The sequence below is a fragment of the Natator depressus genome, chromosome 8, assembly GCF_965152275.1.
Source record: "Natator depressus isolate rNatDep1 chromosome 8, rNatDep2.hap1, whole genome shotgun sequence".
Taxonomy (NCBI): Eukaryota; Metazoa; Chordata; order Testudines; family Cheloniidae; genus Natator; species Natator depressus.
This window is the reverse complement of record NC_134241.1, coordinates 85,823,891-85,839,876: the sequence shown is the minus strand read 5'-3', so window position 1 is coordinate 85,839,876 and position 15,986 is coordinate 85,823,891. Positions and strand designations below refer to the sequence as shown.

General features: G+C 44.9%; 1 protein-coding gene across 1 annotated transcript in view; it reads right to left on the bottom strand.

Annotated features, from left to right (window-relative positions):
* Window positions 1-7,257, bottom strand: part of ANKRD13C (ankyrin repeat domain 13C) — a 53,556-nt gene extending 46,299 nt beyond the window's left edge. The window contains exon 1 of the mRNA XM_074961540.1: window positions 6,646-7,257. Within this exon, the coding sequence (XP_074817641.1) occupies window positions 6,646-7,006 (361 nt within the window). The 5' untranslated portion in view covers window positions 7,007-7,257. The remainder of the gene's footprint in view (window positions 1-6,645) is intronic.
* Window positions 7,258-15,986: the final 8,729 nt, after the last annotated feature.

Here is a 15,986-nt window from a genome sequence, read left to right as displayed (position 1 = left end):
ACTAGTAAATGAATGAAATCAGACAAAAGTGCTTTTTTAAATGTTAAAAATACTGAAGCATCTTCTACACAATTATCACAGGATAAGACACTCTCAAAAGGGGCTGTGGTGATGAATCGGTTTGAAGAGGGCACAAGTGAAGAGGCTGTGGAGTAGAGTAGTATTTCAAGAATATAATATCAAAAGACATGGCTGGCCCTGGACCGGATTACGCCAGTAGGGGCACTGAGGTTGAGACAGCTTGAAAAGATAGCAAGAAATTTTTATACTCGTTTGCCATTTCAAATGCAAGTTCAATCATATGACTAATGGAATGATATGAAAAACAAACTGACTTATTAAAATTAAGTGATGGGGTCCTGAATAAGCTATAAACATGGTAGAAACAGCCAAGAGAGCACTGAAGACCAAAAATAAAACAAAAGCTCATGCATGTTGTAAGGTTTTACTTACAAAAATGCTTTACATAACAGCAAGAAGGTGTGTAAAATTATTCACTTGTTATTGCCTGAATGTAAGTGTTCATGCAAGGTTCTGGGTGGTAGTCCTAAGAGCTGAAGTCTTCTATTTTGTTCACCACAAAACAAGTTCAGTACAGGAAACGGCAAACTTTTCCCATGCCTCCCAGTCAGTGTGCCTCAATTCTGACCTGGAAAGACCTCACCTAGTGTTGAAAGGAGACGTCAACCAACAACATGATTAAAACATTTATATTGTGGTAGCACCTGAAGGCCACAGCTAGGTTTGGCCCTATTTTACACGACACTGTACAAACACAAAAGTGACTGTCCCTGCCCCAAAGAGCTTAATTAACCCAAGAGATCCTGTTTCTCCCTCCCTTACCCCAAATATGGATTTCTTAAGTAAACTTAAGCCTAAAGGATCTGAAAACAAAATTAGAAGCAGAGGATAACTCAGCAATCAATGGATCCTAAGACTCAGCAGATACAGCTGAGATAAGTTTCCCACTAGGGAATGAAAAAAAAGCAAGAAGCAAGTTTTGAGTCCCAGAAACTAAAATACTTCAGCTCTGTATCAAAAAGAGTGAATACATGTAAATTATGACCTGATCGAAACAGAACAAGGTGTGACCAATGACCTGAAAGAAACTAAGAATTCAGTTTGATTTCAGCATGAACAGTGGAAAGATGACAAAAATCCTTGATTGCAGTAACAACCCACAGAAGAACTAAAGAAAGTAAAGAAAAGAAACTTGCACCCAGTGACAATACACACTTACAACAATGTTTTAACGGAAAGGCATCTAACAAATATTCCGTCCGCCCTAAAAAAGGAGAATAACTATTTCAATACGAACTACGAGTGACTAGTTTGTAACAGATTATCACTGAAAACGAACCATGGCACAACTTTTTGCAGAGCACCTCCACTAGCCAGTTTAGCCTAATCTAAGAAACCTACAGGGCCTGACTTTGGCTTGTCGGCAATCCTAGCATACAACAGTCTTATTGAACTCCATATTAAATGTGCCAGTCACCTTAGGCTTATTAATTATGGCACTGAAAATAAGGCTTCTCAAGAGTATCATCAAATATTATGTCTAGGGAAGCTATAATATAGATTTTTTAAAAATAGTGTTAGGATTGCTACAATCTAATTACAACTAAATTAAATTACAACTACAGTTGACAACTAAAAGTCTAAAATTTTACCCATTTTTAGAAATTCTAATGCAAAATTAGTAGCAATCAGAAACCATCTGTAACAGCCATGTAGTAAGATTAACTTTTCTTACTCTTACTTTTTGTACACCGTAAATTATGACACGACTAAAACCAGCTTTTTATGATACTTTACTGTAAGGAATTTTGATTTAATGCTATTAGAGCACTAACATATGCAACACTATTGTAAAATCTGTGTTGTAAGAGAACCCATTTTATAACAGAATCCATTCTACAACAGAAGCACCACGCAAGTCACTTATGAAATAGGAAGTTACTGTAAAAGGCTGTAAGACCTTGCTTTTTACAGTGATTGATATCACATACACGAAAGGACAGAGACTAAGCAGCCTATTACTGGAGTAATACAAAAAGAGGAAATGAAAGTAGTACAATGTAGTATATATAAATAAAGAAGGAGGAGCCTCATGCAACATCCTTGGACTTGATGCAATTTAGAAGAAGCAGGAGGTATGTTTGGAAGAGAATGAAATACCAAACATGTGACAACATCATAGTATGCAGTACTGTTGTAACTGTATTGATACCACGATATTAGAGAAACAAGGTGGGTGAGGTAATATCTTTTATTGGACCAACTTCTGTTGGTGAGTCAAACAAGCTTTTGAGCTTACAGAGCTCTTCTTCAGGGGCAGTTACTTATGGAAAATACAGACTATCAATGATCAGATTCATTCTCATTCCACACTTTATTTTTGCAGCCACCACCTTAGTTTGTCCTAAAAACTGTCATGTATACCATGCATCCGATGCCACAAGTTCTAATTAATGTTGCCAGCTTTGGAAAATAAACCACTGGATCATTATAGTTTTGCAACTATTAAGGGTCCGACATGCATAAGAAGTCATTTGTACTAACAGCTATTTAAATGATTATGTAAACATCAAGTGGCTGTTGTGCGTATTAGTGCAAGAATTTGGAAAGAGAGAATCAAATTAGTTTGCAACCTGTCACCATAAAACAACTGATGACAGACCAAATTAAGAGACTGAAGTTCACTAGATATTGAGTTTTTGCACATTTAGGATCAGACTTTCACTGGGGGCTCATCCAAGCTAGCACTAGTGCACATGCATGTTTTAACATGTTTTAGGTTCCAGGGTTTGCATGCACAAAACATTTTTATAAGCACATATGCAAAATCCAGCACCTGTACAAGCAGAGATTCAAAGGCTCTAGCTGCAAGTGTTTGTACACTTTTGATTCACTATTATGAAGATGATGAAGTCTAAAAACCAAATTAATGGTTTTCATGGAACAGTTCAGCACAAAAATCCAACTTTTCCCTTAACATGATGCCACAATGCATATACAAAAAGCCATAAAGCAAGTGTGGACAACAAGCTTCTGACAACAAATGAAGCTCTTTTGGTATAGTAAAACCTATCTTACACAACTATCCAAGGAACCAGAAAGAAAGTTACTTAGAGTCTGTAAGGCTGAATAAAGTTGTAGATTAAAATTTGTATATATAGAGTCACCCTCCCTAGAGGCACGTGCAGATCTTGTAAGTGCAGGCAGATCCCTTCCCTTTCTTCCCTGCCATTTTTCCAGATTTATCCTCTATTTGTTTAATCGGAAAACTTCAGGTTTAAGATAATACTGGTATTTTAGGGACCTTGATCAGGCTTTGAAAGTCCAAACCTTATGAATTAGGGAAGGAGGCAAGTCTTTGCCATTGCTCTTGTATATCTAGAAACTGTATTCTATTAGGCTACATCAGTAGGGCAGTAGTACATTTGTTTACATTATGATAGCTGTATCATAGCAAAGGAAAGATTTTTTATTTAAAAACAAAATGAAGAATTTGAAAAGTGTACATCACAAGTTACAGGCCCTACACTTGCATTAAAAAAGAAATCCTCATATTTCCCCCCACATATCCTATTTTTTCCTATCCACAACTTTACAGAATCTTTTTGGAGGATTGTTGTTTGCAAGAGTTTACATTACAATCACTCATCCAGAGTGTCCTTCAGCTGGGAAAAAACTCTGCTCAAATCCTTCCACTCAAGTCTTAGAGCATGCGTGGAAGTGATTTTTCAATCACTTCTGACTATTTTAAAGTTTTTCCCCAGCCAAAACTGATGAATGTCCAGAGGTGAATTTGCACAAACATAGATCGTCGGCAAGTTATGAGCATGTGAAAAGATGTTACATATTGGAAGCTTTTCCAGCCTTACACTACAATGCAGCTCACTAACCTGTGTTTACATCAATAGTTTCAGGATGAAAGGCTTCACTCTCTGCTGTTGTGGGGCAGAAGGAGGGAGAGAATGAATCCTACTTTTGCAAAGAGATAGAAAAATCATAGTAAGCAAGTCTATCGCTAACTGCCAGGTTCCACACAAGACTACCACAAATAGAGATAGCAGAAGAATAGTGTCAGGGAATCCACTTGGATTAGAAGTAGGAAAGAATCTGGCCCCAAAGGATCTATCCTGACAAACCGTAATAGGAAAGCTTGAAAGGAATTCACTATAAAGGGGGTAGGCAAGATGATGAGGGCCTCACCACAGGGGAAGGGAGATTGGTTCAATAAGAAGAACTGGCCATGATTATTCTTCTACTCAACCCCATGGCTTCTGGCTAATCCAGTGCTTCTGGATGAGAGGAAGGCCACCTAGGGAAGCAATATCCCCAGGATTCTCCTCCAAATTCTGAACTGTCCCAATCCCACCAGTCCTTAAAGTGGGCATGCGGTAGCTGTACTCCTATGTTCACCTCTTTTACAGGACTATAATAAATTTGGTGCAAAGTATGCCTTGTGAGGTATCATTTGAAAACTCATAACTTGCTGATTATTATTGTCCAGGTAAAGTATGTGTGGCAACATTGCATGTAAAGTTACAGTTATACTCTGTATGCTATTAGTCAACACGTTCCAAGTCTGGGGGGAGCACCCAAAACCAGTTCCCCAGAGACAAAAGGCTATCCAATGCCTCAGCCAGGTATCATCAAAACCAAATGGACTATCATCTGGTTAAGTGGCAATACTTTGGCAGGAAAGAGGATGTGGGTGAAAATCTACATCTTGACAAAAGAACAGCTGGGGGTTCCAATCCACATAGGCTGTCTCCTGAACCACAGCAGGAGATGATTCTCAAACAAGAGAAAGAGCTAGAGAGGGGAGATGAACCAAATTATTTCTCCTCTCTCTCTACCCATGGCATCCAAAATACCTAAAGAACAAAGGAAACAGCTTTGGACTTGGGGAGGGATCCTGAATGAAAGGTTCAGCCAGTAAGAATGCTAAAACATGTGGTGAGAGAGATCTTTGCTTTGATTTCACTCTAGCTTGTTAAGTTAGGCATTAGTTGAGATTTACTTTTATTTTCTTTTAACCAATTCTGACATTTATATTTCATTACTTATAATCACTTAAAATCTATCTTTCTCTAGTTAATGAACTCGTTTTATTGTTTTATCTAGACAAGTGTGTTTGGACTGAAGTGTTTGGGAAGCTCCATTTGGGATAACAGGATTTGTGCACATTGTTTTCTATTAATAAAATGATGGACTTTATATGAGCTTGTATTATCCAGGACAGTGCTGGGCAGTACAAGAGGTACACTTCTGGGGGAAAGTCTGGGGCTGGGAATTTGCTGGTGTTGCTCTGCAGTGTGATGCAAGGGTTACTGGCTGTAGCACTCTTGCAGTATAATTTAATGAGGGAGACTGTGGCTTTGTCAACACTGGAAACTGAATAATAAAGACATTTATTGTTCGGGGTGTGAAAAAAACGACCCCCCTGAAAGAGAAAAGTTTTGCCAACGAAAAGCTTTGAAGTGGTTTGTCAAAACTACCACCGCTTGTTGGGGGTGGAAGTTTTCTGTCTGCAGGAGAGCTCTCTTGCCAACGGTGGCTACACTGCATGCCTTTTAGCAACACAGCTGTAGCGGCACAGCCATGTTGCTAAAATGTGTGCAGTGTAGACAAAGCCTTAGTGTGACCAGACCAGGACTGGTAGCTCTCACAGCAAAGCAGGGTAAAAGGCAAGTTAGAGAACTGAGAGGGGACAGCTGTTCATCAGTCCAGACTGTAATGTAATGTCACAGGGTGTCTGAATAAAGACTCTCCCCCCCCTCCCCCCTGAGTATATGGGGAAGAAAATTAAGAAACTCACTGTCATTATCTTTCTGACTGATTCTGTAGTTTCACATATGGAAAGGTTTTTTCCCCCAGGGAGGGGAATGGAAGCCAAGATAATGTATCACATAGGTAAATGGGAAGGAATAGGGGAGTCTCTCTATAAGCAGAGTGGGGTGGAAATATCTCCCCACTAATCCATCTGATGCATCCCATGGATGCAGATCAATGCTGAGAGCCTCATCCAATGGAGAATGGGATAGTGGGGAACCTTCCCAAGACCTTACCATGGTTTATCATATAAACCTTTGCCCTGGGTGCAGATCACTGTGGAAAATTTCCTCCTAGAAAGTACTGGTAGTTGGGCAGGGAAGAAAATGGAAGGGAAATGTCTCTCCCTGGCACTGTGGTTATCATTCTGCACTATGCTCCCAGTTGTGGACCACCGTTTGGGGAAGCTTCAAAGAAGAAGAACCCACTATGATTGCTTTTCTAAGGTGCAACCCCAAGAAATGGGAAACGTGGCTGTCCTTCTGACCAAATGTCTGGGGTCTGGATGAGGGGGTTCCTGAAAGTAACTTGGGAAGCAACCTATGGCCCACTGCTCATGGCCATCTTTCTGGGAGATGCCCTGGCTGTAGATGACAGACGGGTCGGTTCGGGAGGGTGCACCCACTGGGCTAGCGGGGAATTCCCAAAGAAAGCGGTCAGCCCGCCTGTCCTTCCGGCAGCTCGAGGGCGGAGCACAGGGACGGCGACGGTGGGCTCTCTCCTGGGAGCGGAGGGTGAGGAGAGGTCTCTGCGAGGCCCTGGCTGCTGTCCGCAGGCGCGGGTCGGGGCAACACTCACCGTGACTGTCCTTCTGGCCGATGCCCTGCGTGCGGATCAGTGCCGAGAGCCGCCTCACGTCCCCCTTGAAGACGCACTCGTGAACCGGGAAGTGCCCCGGGCACTTGTCGGGCTCCGCGGCGGGGCTGACTCCCCCCGGGGTGGCGGGGGCCGGGGCCCCCTTCAGCTGCAGCCGGTGGTGGTGGCTGCTGAAGATGCGGTGGCCCCCCGCGCGGCCGCCCTTGCCGCTGCTCCCACGGCCCCCCGTGAAGACGCCTCCGGGTGCGGGCGCCGCCTCCTCCTCGCCAGGCTCCAGCAGGTCCCCGTCCTCCTTGCTGGGCTTGTGGTCCCTGCGCAGCGAGCGCAGCTTCTCTCCGGTCATCGCCAGCGGCGGCCCCGGGGACCGGGGGGCCCCGCCGGGGAGACTCGCCGGAGCCGCTGCGGGGGGGACGAGGCACTCAGAGCCGCGGCGGCGAGTCCCGTCCCGTCAGCATCCCCCACGGGAAACAGCCCGGACACAGCAGGCTCAGGGTAGCCGACAGCCTGCCTACCTCCCCTCCCCTCCGGCCGCTCCGCTCAGCGGCTCGGCCGCGCCGCCATCTTGTCGAAGCGATCTCGCGAGAGCACCGCGGCCTGACTGGGCGCGGAGAAGTTGGCGTGGAAGGAGGAGCAGCGGCAGCCGGCCGAGGGGCGGCTGAGTCGTCGGCGCCGCCGCGGGGAGCGGGTTGGGCGGGGCGTTGGGCGGTATGGGGGCTCCCGCGGAGACAGGCAGGACGCACGCTGCCGGCTGCGGCCCCCGTCATGGCTACGGTAGTCACGGCTCAGCCGAGCGGCCATGGCCCTTGTAACCCTGGGTGGCGCCCCCGCCCCTACGGTCAGCGTTGTTACAGCGCCAGCCTTCCGCAGCTCCGGCTGTCCCGGCTTCAATCCGGGGGGCCCCGCGGGCAGTGCGACTCCGTCGGCCTTGGGAGCGCGGCGGGGCTCAGACCCGAGACAGCTCGCAAGGCCCTGGTAAGGGGTGATCCAGGGAGCCCCTTGCCCGCTCCACACGGCCACCGGCTCCTTAGGTAAAGCCGCTGCTGCTCTTAGTCCAGGCTGTTGCCAGGTCAGTCCCTGCTGTGGTAACCTAACTGGTCACACTCCTACTAAAAAAAAAGTTCCTACCTCGTAGCTAGGCCTGGTAACCTACTTTGCCTACAGTAGGAGTTTAACACACTTATTAATACAGCTTCCCCCTCCTCTAGGCATGACCTGTGGGGAGAGAAATAGAAGTGTAGGACTGTAAGGGACCTCAGTACGTCAGCCAGTCCAGTTTCCTGCACTCAACAAGGCCTGATCCACTTATACATAGTCCCTCCTGAGCAGTGTTCCCTCTAATTTTTGACAGGCCATGTGTGCAAAAAATTTCTTCTATGCAAATTTTTGAAGCAGAGTTCAAATTTGTGCGCTATGCGGTAAATGCACCCAAGCAAGTAAAATGCTTATACATTTAAAAAGTTTTGATTTGCAATTTGTGATAATAGTTTTACACCATGTTATTTTATGTCATTTTTAAATACTTAGAAAAAGGAAATTTAAGTTTCTTTCCCTTTCCTCCTCTTGCCAGGTAGTAGAATCTGGCTGTGTTGATAGATGGCGGGCGAACAATCTCAAAAGTCACCCGTAAATGATATTTCAGCCTGGCTCCGATGTAGTATTTCATTTTTTGTGCATGCGGTGTTTCGCTCTGTGTGTGGGGTTTAGGATCTGTGTGCGTGCACATATGTGCACAGCTTAAAGGGAACAGTGCTCCTGAGAGGTGTTTGTCTAACCTCTTCTGAAAAACCTTGGTTTGGCTCCCTTTTTCTTGCTACATTTGCAGAACAACAAGGAGTCTGGTGGCATCTAAGACTAATCTGTTGTCTTTTGTGGATACAGACTAACACGGCTACCCCCTTATACTTGACATTTGCAGAACATAACTGTCCACATTCCCCTCAGCCAAGAGAGGGGGGCACACTGTGTTCCACTTCAACAACCACACCACCAATTTGGGGCTGATTTAGAGCCAGTGATTGGAAGCTATGCTAAATTACGTTTTTTCCCTTTAAGGTTTTTCCTCTTTTTTTTAATTATCAGATCCATTCTTTTATTTAAAAAAATATGGTAAAACTTGTTTTACAACTTAAATAGAGATAAATTTAGTATATGCATAAATGCATAATTATAAGCTGACCTATGGAAGTCCCTAGAGCAAGTTTATAAAAAACATAAACCACATACACCCAGGGAAAAGCAGCCACCACCGGGGTGCTCTTCAGCAGTAGGCTAGACAATAGCAGATGTGTCTGCCTCAGTTTCCTCTGCTGTTTGCCAATGAAAAGAACATAGTTTCCCATAGTGCCTGATACAAAGCCCATCTAAGGACATTATTTATATATATCAGTGCAAAAATTACCCAAAAACCTTGTAATAAAACCATTTTCTAATTTCCACAACAAATATTCAAAGATACAACAGTTGTTTTTTTCTATCCCTTCTGTAGGTCATCCACTTGAGAGTCAATAACAGCACTTTGGTCCCAGTTTCTTTTGTCCCTGATCCAGGGACCCAGTATCTAGGTCTCCCTGTCCTCTCACTTTTCCCACAGCCCTTCACTCAGGTCTGCCCCTGACTCCCCCAGAGGGCTCCCCCTGCTACAGTGTGACATTCCTCCAGCCCTCCCTGCCTGGGAATCCACCCTCCTGCAACAATAATCTTGCTTCTAGGCTCAGCTTTTCCTGACTGTAGCGGGGTAGTCACCCGCTCCTGTACAGATTGGTTAAAAGCAGCCCCAGGGGAGGGCTGTGGCTGGGGAAGACTGAATGGAGAAGCAGCCTCAGCTGTGGCCACACCCCAAGCAGGGCCCAGCTGCCCCTTAAAAGAGGGCAGTGGACCAGGAGCAGACAGTCTCTGTCAAAGGGCTTGGCTGTTAGGAAGCTGAACAGAGTACCTGAGGAAAAGCCTCAGGTTGTAGCCTTGTCAAAGGCCAGAAAAGTGCAAGGGTGCAGCCCAGGGTAGGCGGAGGCAGCCAGTCCAAACCCCCCTTGCCTGTGATGATTAGCTTATACAGACTGCAGTTGGCTCCAGTGAAAGGGGGCTAGCTGGTGACTAGCAGTAGTCACTGAGGCAAGGTGGGGATAGTGGGTGGGGGTTCCCCTGGGTGGGGAGACCCTGAGAGCAGGTGTACTGCCAGGGGGCAGCGCCCGAGGACAAGAGGCATGGGTCCAGGAGGGACATGGGGGCCAGCAGCAGCGAGGCACTAGCCTGCAGAGGGCACTCCAGGTGAAAAAAGCTAATTCCCAGGATGACTGACGGGAGGTACTGCAGGGTGAGTCTTGCCCTGTTACATGGACCAAGCTGGATCTTTCTCTTTTCCTAGTGGGCCACTTCTTGAGTGTACCTAACTTTGGTCAGTTCTCACAACTTTTCTCTAAGCTCCTCACTAGCAGCTCACAGTTACTGTTCTCCTTCAGACAGTTCTCTACTAGCCTTTCCTTTGAGGTCCAAGTGCCGTCTGTTAAGCCTGATTGAGGTTCAAGTGACCAGTCATAGGTGCACTGGCTTCTTCCCTCTAAAAGGGCCACTGTCAATCTGTGACACACCCTAAGCAGGAATTTAAATTTATCAGTCACACGTTTTCCTACATGTCAGAGCCCCCACCTCCCTTCAACAATTTTATTTATTTTTAAAACAGTGCTTCCCAACCAGAGTTCCCAACAGGAGCAGCAGCAATAATAAATCCTAAAATCCAAAGGTGGATTAGGGGCTTGTGGGGCCCTGGGCCACAGCAAGTGGGGGCCCCTCCCCACCTCTTGCACCTGCAGTCCCCTCCCACACCTCTCTCTGGCACTCCTGCTGGGGAAATGGCATCGGGGCACAGGGGCTTGCCCCACCCTCATGCTTGGCACTCCTGCTGAGGAGTGGGGTTGGGGAGAGCAGGGGAAGCCCCTGTGCCCTGACCATGCACCTTGGCAGGAGCGTGATGCACTGGGGTGCCCCAATTGGCTGGGGCCCCTGGGCATGGGCCCCATTGGCCCAGTGGCTAATCTATCATGGCTAAAATCAGACTGAGGAAGATAAACTAAACAAGGAGGTAAGGTGGGGAGAGAGACACACAATTAGACTACAGAGAGAAGACTGACAAAAGGACAGGGAGCTGCACTGGTCATCAGTGTTTTTGCATATTCATTTGGGACCAAGCTCTAAAGGGACAGTACACCAAGCCGTAAGGGAGAGAGTACCTCGTGGCTTTCTTATAGAGCTCCTCTAGCTGACTCAAGGAGTAGCATCCAGCTCTTTTTGACTGGTAGGATGGTAGCTATAATGCAAGGCCCATAGGATGGAGGAAGAAAGTAAGACGATATGGAATTTTGTAAGATACTCTGTATCACAGCAACCATCTCTCTGACCAAAGAGCTGGATGGGGGAGATGGTAGAAAAGTTTGAAAGTAAGAGCCAGTAGGGAAATGTGAAAATAATTGAAGAGATCTGGGGAAATGCACCAAAACAAGGTAGGGAGCGAAAGGCAGGCAAGAATAAAGAGGTAAAAGAAAAATTGCACAAAATCCAAAGCAAGAGAAGAACAACTAAATTATTTCATTAGTGTATCTGGATTTCTTTTTATTACCAATCCAATTAATAATAATATTTAAGCTCAAAAATAAAACCTTCCTACTGAAATATTGGAAGCCTCCTTATCTGAAAATATGTAACGAGATATGCTACCCTCCCACCTGCTTCCTCCCAGGCACAGAAAAACACAAAACTAACCCCCTGAGGATAGTAAATGGAACTAGCTAGACCAGCCTGATCTAAAAAATTTAATTATATTTTGTCTTAATGTTCACAGTGATTGACTTGATACAGATGAGACATATTTCTCAAGAGGAGAAAGAATAACAGCTGGAGAAAATTAAGCTTGAGCAAAATCAGGTAATAAAGAAATTAGAACTGACAAAACTCCAGGATCCTTCTTAAGAAGAAGTGTTATATAACTCTCTCCTTTCCTTTGGGGCTGTCACTGTTTCTGAAGCTGTTTGTTTATAAATATTTGTATTTGCTAAGAATTCTCCTTGTTCTGAGGTTGCTCAAACTGTAGTCCATGGAACCAGGACAGAGCCTCTTCTGGTGTACCATAGAATGAAAAATGTGGAGAACCAAATATTAGGTTATTGGAGTCTGTGAAAGGAGTTACCATGCTAAAGGTGATCCTGTATATTTCAAGAAGGCCCTATGGAATCCCTCCAAGAACAGAAACAAAATAATGTGATATGGTGATGTGTCAAACTGGAGGTAGGGAACGAGATTCTACATGGAAGAAATGGAATTTTATTTTCTCCTTGACCTCAGTCTACCCACCCAGGCCTCTCACAATATAAGAGTGACAGTAAAGGAACAAATCAAGGGTCTGCCTATGATCTAATGAAATTAGTAGGAGTTTCGCATGTTCAAGGAATGTGGAATCGATCGCTTCTTCTGGTGTCCTATTCATAAAAGTAACCATGCAAAGCATGTTTTTTTAACTCTTAGATTTTGACAAAATGTAAAAAGATTTTCTCCTGACCACTGAAAAACATATTTGTGACCTAGGTACTACCTAAGTCCTTCCTACATCTCAAGTTCCTACCATCTGCTGTTGAGGTGGGCAGGGGGGAGAAGGAAATGTTTATAATGACAAACATGTGGCGGCAGTTGTCTCCCACTCTTTTCAAACTTCGCCAAGAAATATTGAGACCAAAGATTGAAAATTCATCATGAAAAATAAAAACTGGAGAAAGTTCTAAGTACTCGAAAAGGGTCTTGGAATAGAAACCCTTTTGTAACCTTCAATATAAATGTTCTGATGTAATCCACCTATAATAATAGATCAGCTGCAGCATGAAATAGTTTCATTTTTCTGAGTCACACAAAGAGAAGAAGACTGACTCTGTAGCAAGCTGAGGCATTCATTAGAAAGGTGAGCCAGCTGCTAATGCCGTAAAACAAAAACAGCCTCCTTCTAAGCTCAGGCAGTGAGTTGCATAGCAGCCTGGGAGAGAGAAGCTCACGCAAATGAATGCTTCATATTTTACTTGGTTCGTAAGCTCATTCTTCTGCAGTTGTAGAGCATTTGTGTATGTATGGGCCTATGCTTGGTTTATGGACCTAGAATATTAAAATAATATGAAACCACTTCCTAGGAACTCTGTGTTTGGTAGGATCTCATATCCTCCCCCATTAATGAGGCATACTCCCAGTGCACTTGTATAGTTTATCTTCTATATTGTACCATGCTATGTGGAAGATGTACTGTCTGTTGGGGAGGGGAAGTCATTGGGCACCCTGCTTACCTTTGGAGTGGAGCAGAGAGATACACTTCAGACCACCTAAGCATCTTTCTTCCTCTCCCTTGCTAACCTGTGAAACTGAACTGCTAGCTTTCAAGCAGGAAGCGCCCAATAAGTTTGGTCATGGCTCCTTCAAATTTCTTCCTCAAATAACTGATATTCAGTCAGTGAAGGAAAGCATAGTCTCACAGTAGGACATTAGGGGGCTCACTGAACATGTTTGGGGAGGACTTCAGTGTCATCCTAGGGGCCAGATTGCCATATACAATGATAGGATTAAAGGGCGTCACAGGCTGAACCTGGGGATGTGGGTTGGGCTAGAAAGGTACACATTCTTCCTAGAGCCAGTAATCATTCAACCTCCTTTTAGCTGGATAGGGCCCAATATTTAAAAGGGTAATGCTACTCAGAATTGTCAGCCATGACAATAAACAGCAACTCTACCAATACAGAGCTCTACTGTATCTTTTTTTACAGTTCTGTGGCAAAACCATCCTGCACATTACTGTACAAACTAGCTGAGTTAGTTTTTTCTCTAAGAACCCCTATTCACAGAAATAAGGTCATGACTATTAATGTCAGAGAAAAGTCCGCTCATTTCCCCCAACCTTGTTAAAAACACAAGCCAGAATTTCCTTTCACATTTGTTCTACACCATGGATTTACTCCAGTGTAAGTGAGAGGAGAATCAAGACAATGGTCCTCATTTGCACTGTAGATTGGCCCAGAGCCATGTTTTGTAACTAGGTTAAAAGTTTGGTGACAAACTTTCATGGATAAAAAAGATATTTAGGGAAATGGATACAATGAAAACAAGCAGTAATATATTCTTACTGGTAAAAGTACCTTTTGCGCTCTGTGTGTGTGTGTGAATTAAATGATACAAAGGGATATTAATATTCCATTTGTCCCATCCCCCACTCTCAAGTTTTGCCTTTTTCCTGACTATGATTCTATATCCTCATTGCCGTATCTCTTTCTTTTATTGTTTATATTGCAGGCACCCAGTTTAGACTGTAAACTCTTTAAGTCAATCCCATATCTAAGTTACATGTTATATAAATCATTACGTACATCTTTGATGCTGTGGAATTAGTAAACACTGATTAAAAGATGTCTACTTGCTAAAGGTGCAAGGAAACCTAAAAAGCAGGAAAAATAGAGTGGAGGCTAAATGATGAGGAAGGAAGATTTTCAGATCCCAGTAGAAACACCGGAACTGTACAAAGTATATTGTCAATGCTCAATGAGAAACAACTACCATCTAGAATCATAGGTTCAAATTACAGAAGGACTGATTCATCCCTTCCTTCTCCTGCAATAGTTACATTGCGTTGCATGCTGTGTGAATGCAAAGGGTGGGGTTAGATTTCTTACAAGAGATCAGGGCTTTTATTTATTTATTTTTTTAAATATGACACTATGAATAAATAGGGTCTGTTCTGCATAGTCACCAAAAAGATCACATGCTTTTTCCTAAGCACAGTATTTTACCCTGGTGTCTTTGGCCACAATCCTCCCCAATTATTATTATTTTTTATATGATCATGGTGCCCATAACCCCTACTCATGCACCAAGATCCCAATGTGCTAGGCACTGTACAAACATGGAACAGAAGCAGAGTCCCTGCCCCAAAAAGCTTACAATCTAAATATAAGACGAGACAACTGCTGGATAAAAATAGATGGGAAAGTACAAGGAAACAATAAAACAGTATTAGTCAGCATGACTGGCAATTGGGTCAGCATGCCAACAGCCAAACTGCTGTAAAGTTTGTTTGTAGGCACCACGGAAAAGGCGCATTTTAAGGAGGGATTTAGAAGAGGACAATGAGGTAGCTTTATGGATATTCATGGGAAGTTCTCTTAAGTATAGCAGCATGGGAAGAAGCACAAAGGTGCTTGTGTGAAAATGTAACTGGTGGGTGATGGAGGCTGGCATCATTGGCCAGTTGGAGGCAAGGAGTTGCTATCTCAGTGGTGAAGGAGAGAGAGGCTGTGAAGGGCACTGAAGGTGAAGACAAGTAGTTCTGTTTGACACACGGAGGAGGGGGAGCTAGTGGACAGATGCAAAGAGAGGGGTGATATATTCAAAGCAGCAAGTCTGCAGAATTATCTTTGCAGCAGCATGCTGACTGGATACAAGTGGGGCAACACTGCATTTGTCAAGGCTAGAGAAAAGGCTGCTGTAGCGATAACCACATAAGATGATGAGAACCTGGCCAAGAATTTTAGCTATGGATAGGAAAGACTGTGTATTAGAGATGTTGTGCAGAAAGAAAGGTGTTGAGGATTGCTATGGTCAGCTGGACGGCCTCCTTCTGCCCCAGAGCCAGCTGCACTTCAAGGGTGCTGTAGATACAGAGTGGTTAAAATAAACTGAAAGAGGAGGGCAAACTCTGAGAGCACCAAGCCAGGAGGAAGGAGCACTCTGCTTCACCAAACCAGGGCCAGGTGCGGACTTTGTGCATTAGCAGAGCCAGGGGAGTTCTGCACTCCACTCCCCTTTCTACCCCGGTTATAGTGTGGGTAAGGTGCTTTGGGATCCCTCAAGTGGTATGGAACAGTAAGACGGTGCAATGGATCCGAAAGCGACTATTACTGTGTTATCCCCAGGGAGTGTCTGTGGCCTGGGCCTACACCGCTGTCGCCCTGGCAAGTTCTCGTTTTATGCATGCAAACGCCTGTTCATGGGCCGCGAATGCCAGTGGAGCAGCAGTGCTTCCTTGGGCAGCTTTAGAGGCACGTCAGCTCCCGCCGGTCTCCGCCCGGCTCCCCAGAGGCCAGGGCCTCCCAAGGTCAGCACCCAGCGGGGGTACGCCACAACGCCCTCCATCCTGCGCCAATGAGGGACAGGCTCAGGCGGCGACGCCCGGCCTGGTCTCCGCCCCCAGCCGCTTTGTGCAATGCAAGGCGGAGCTGCTGGCTTGCAGGCACTCGCGGCTGCTGGCACGGTCTATTACAGCGGACGGCTGCACCTACCGCCTGAGCCAGCCCTGCTTCCTATCCCCGCAG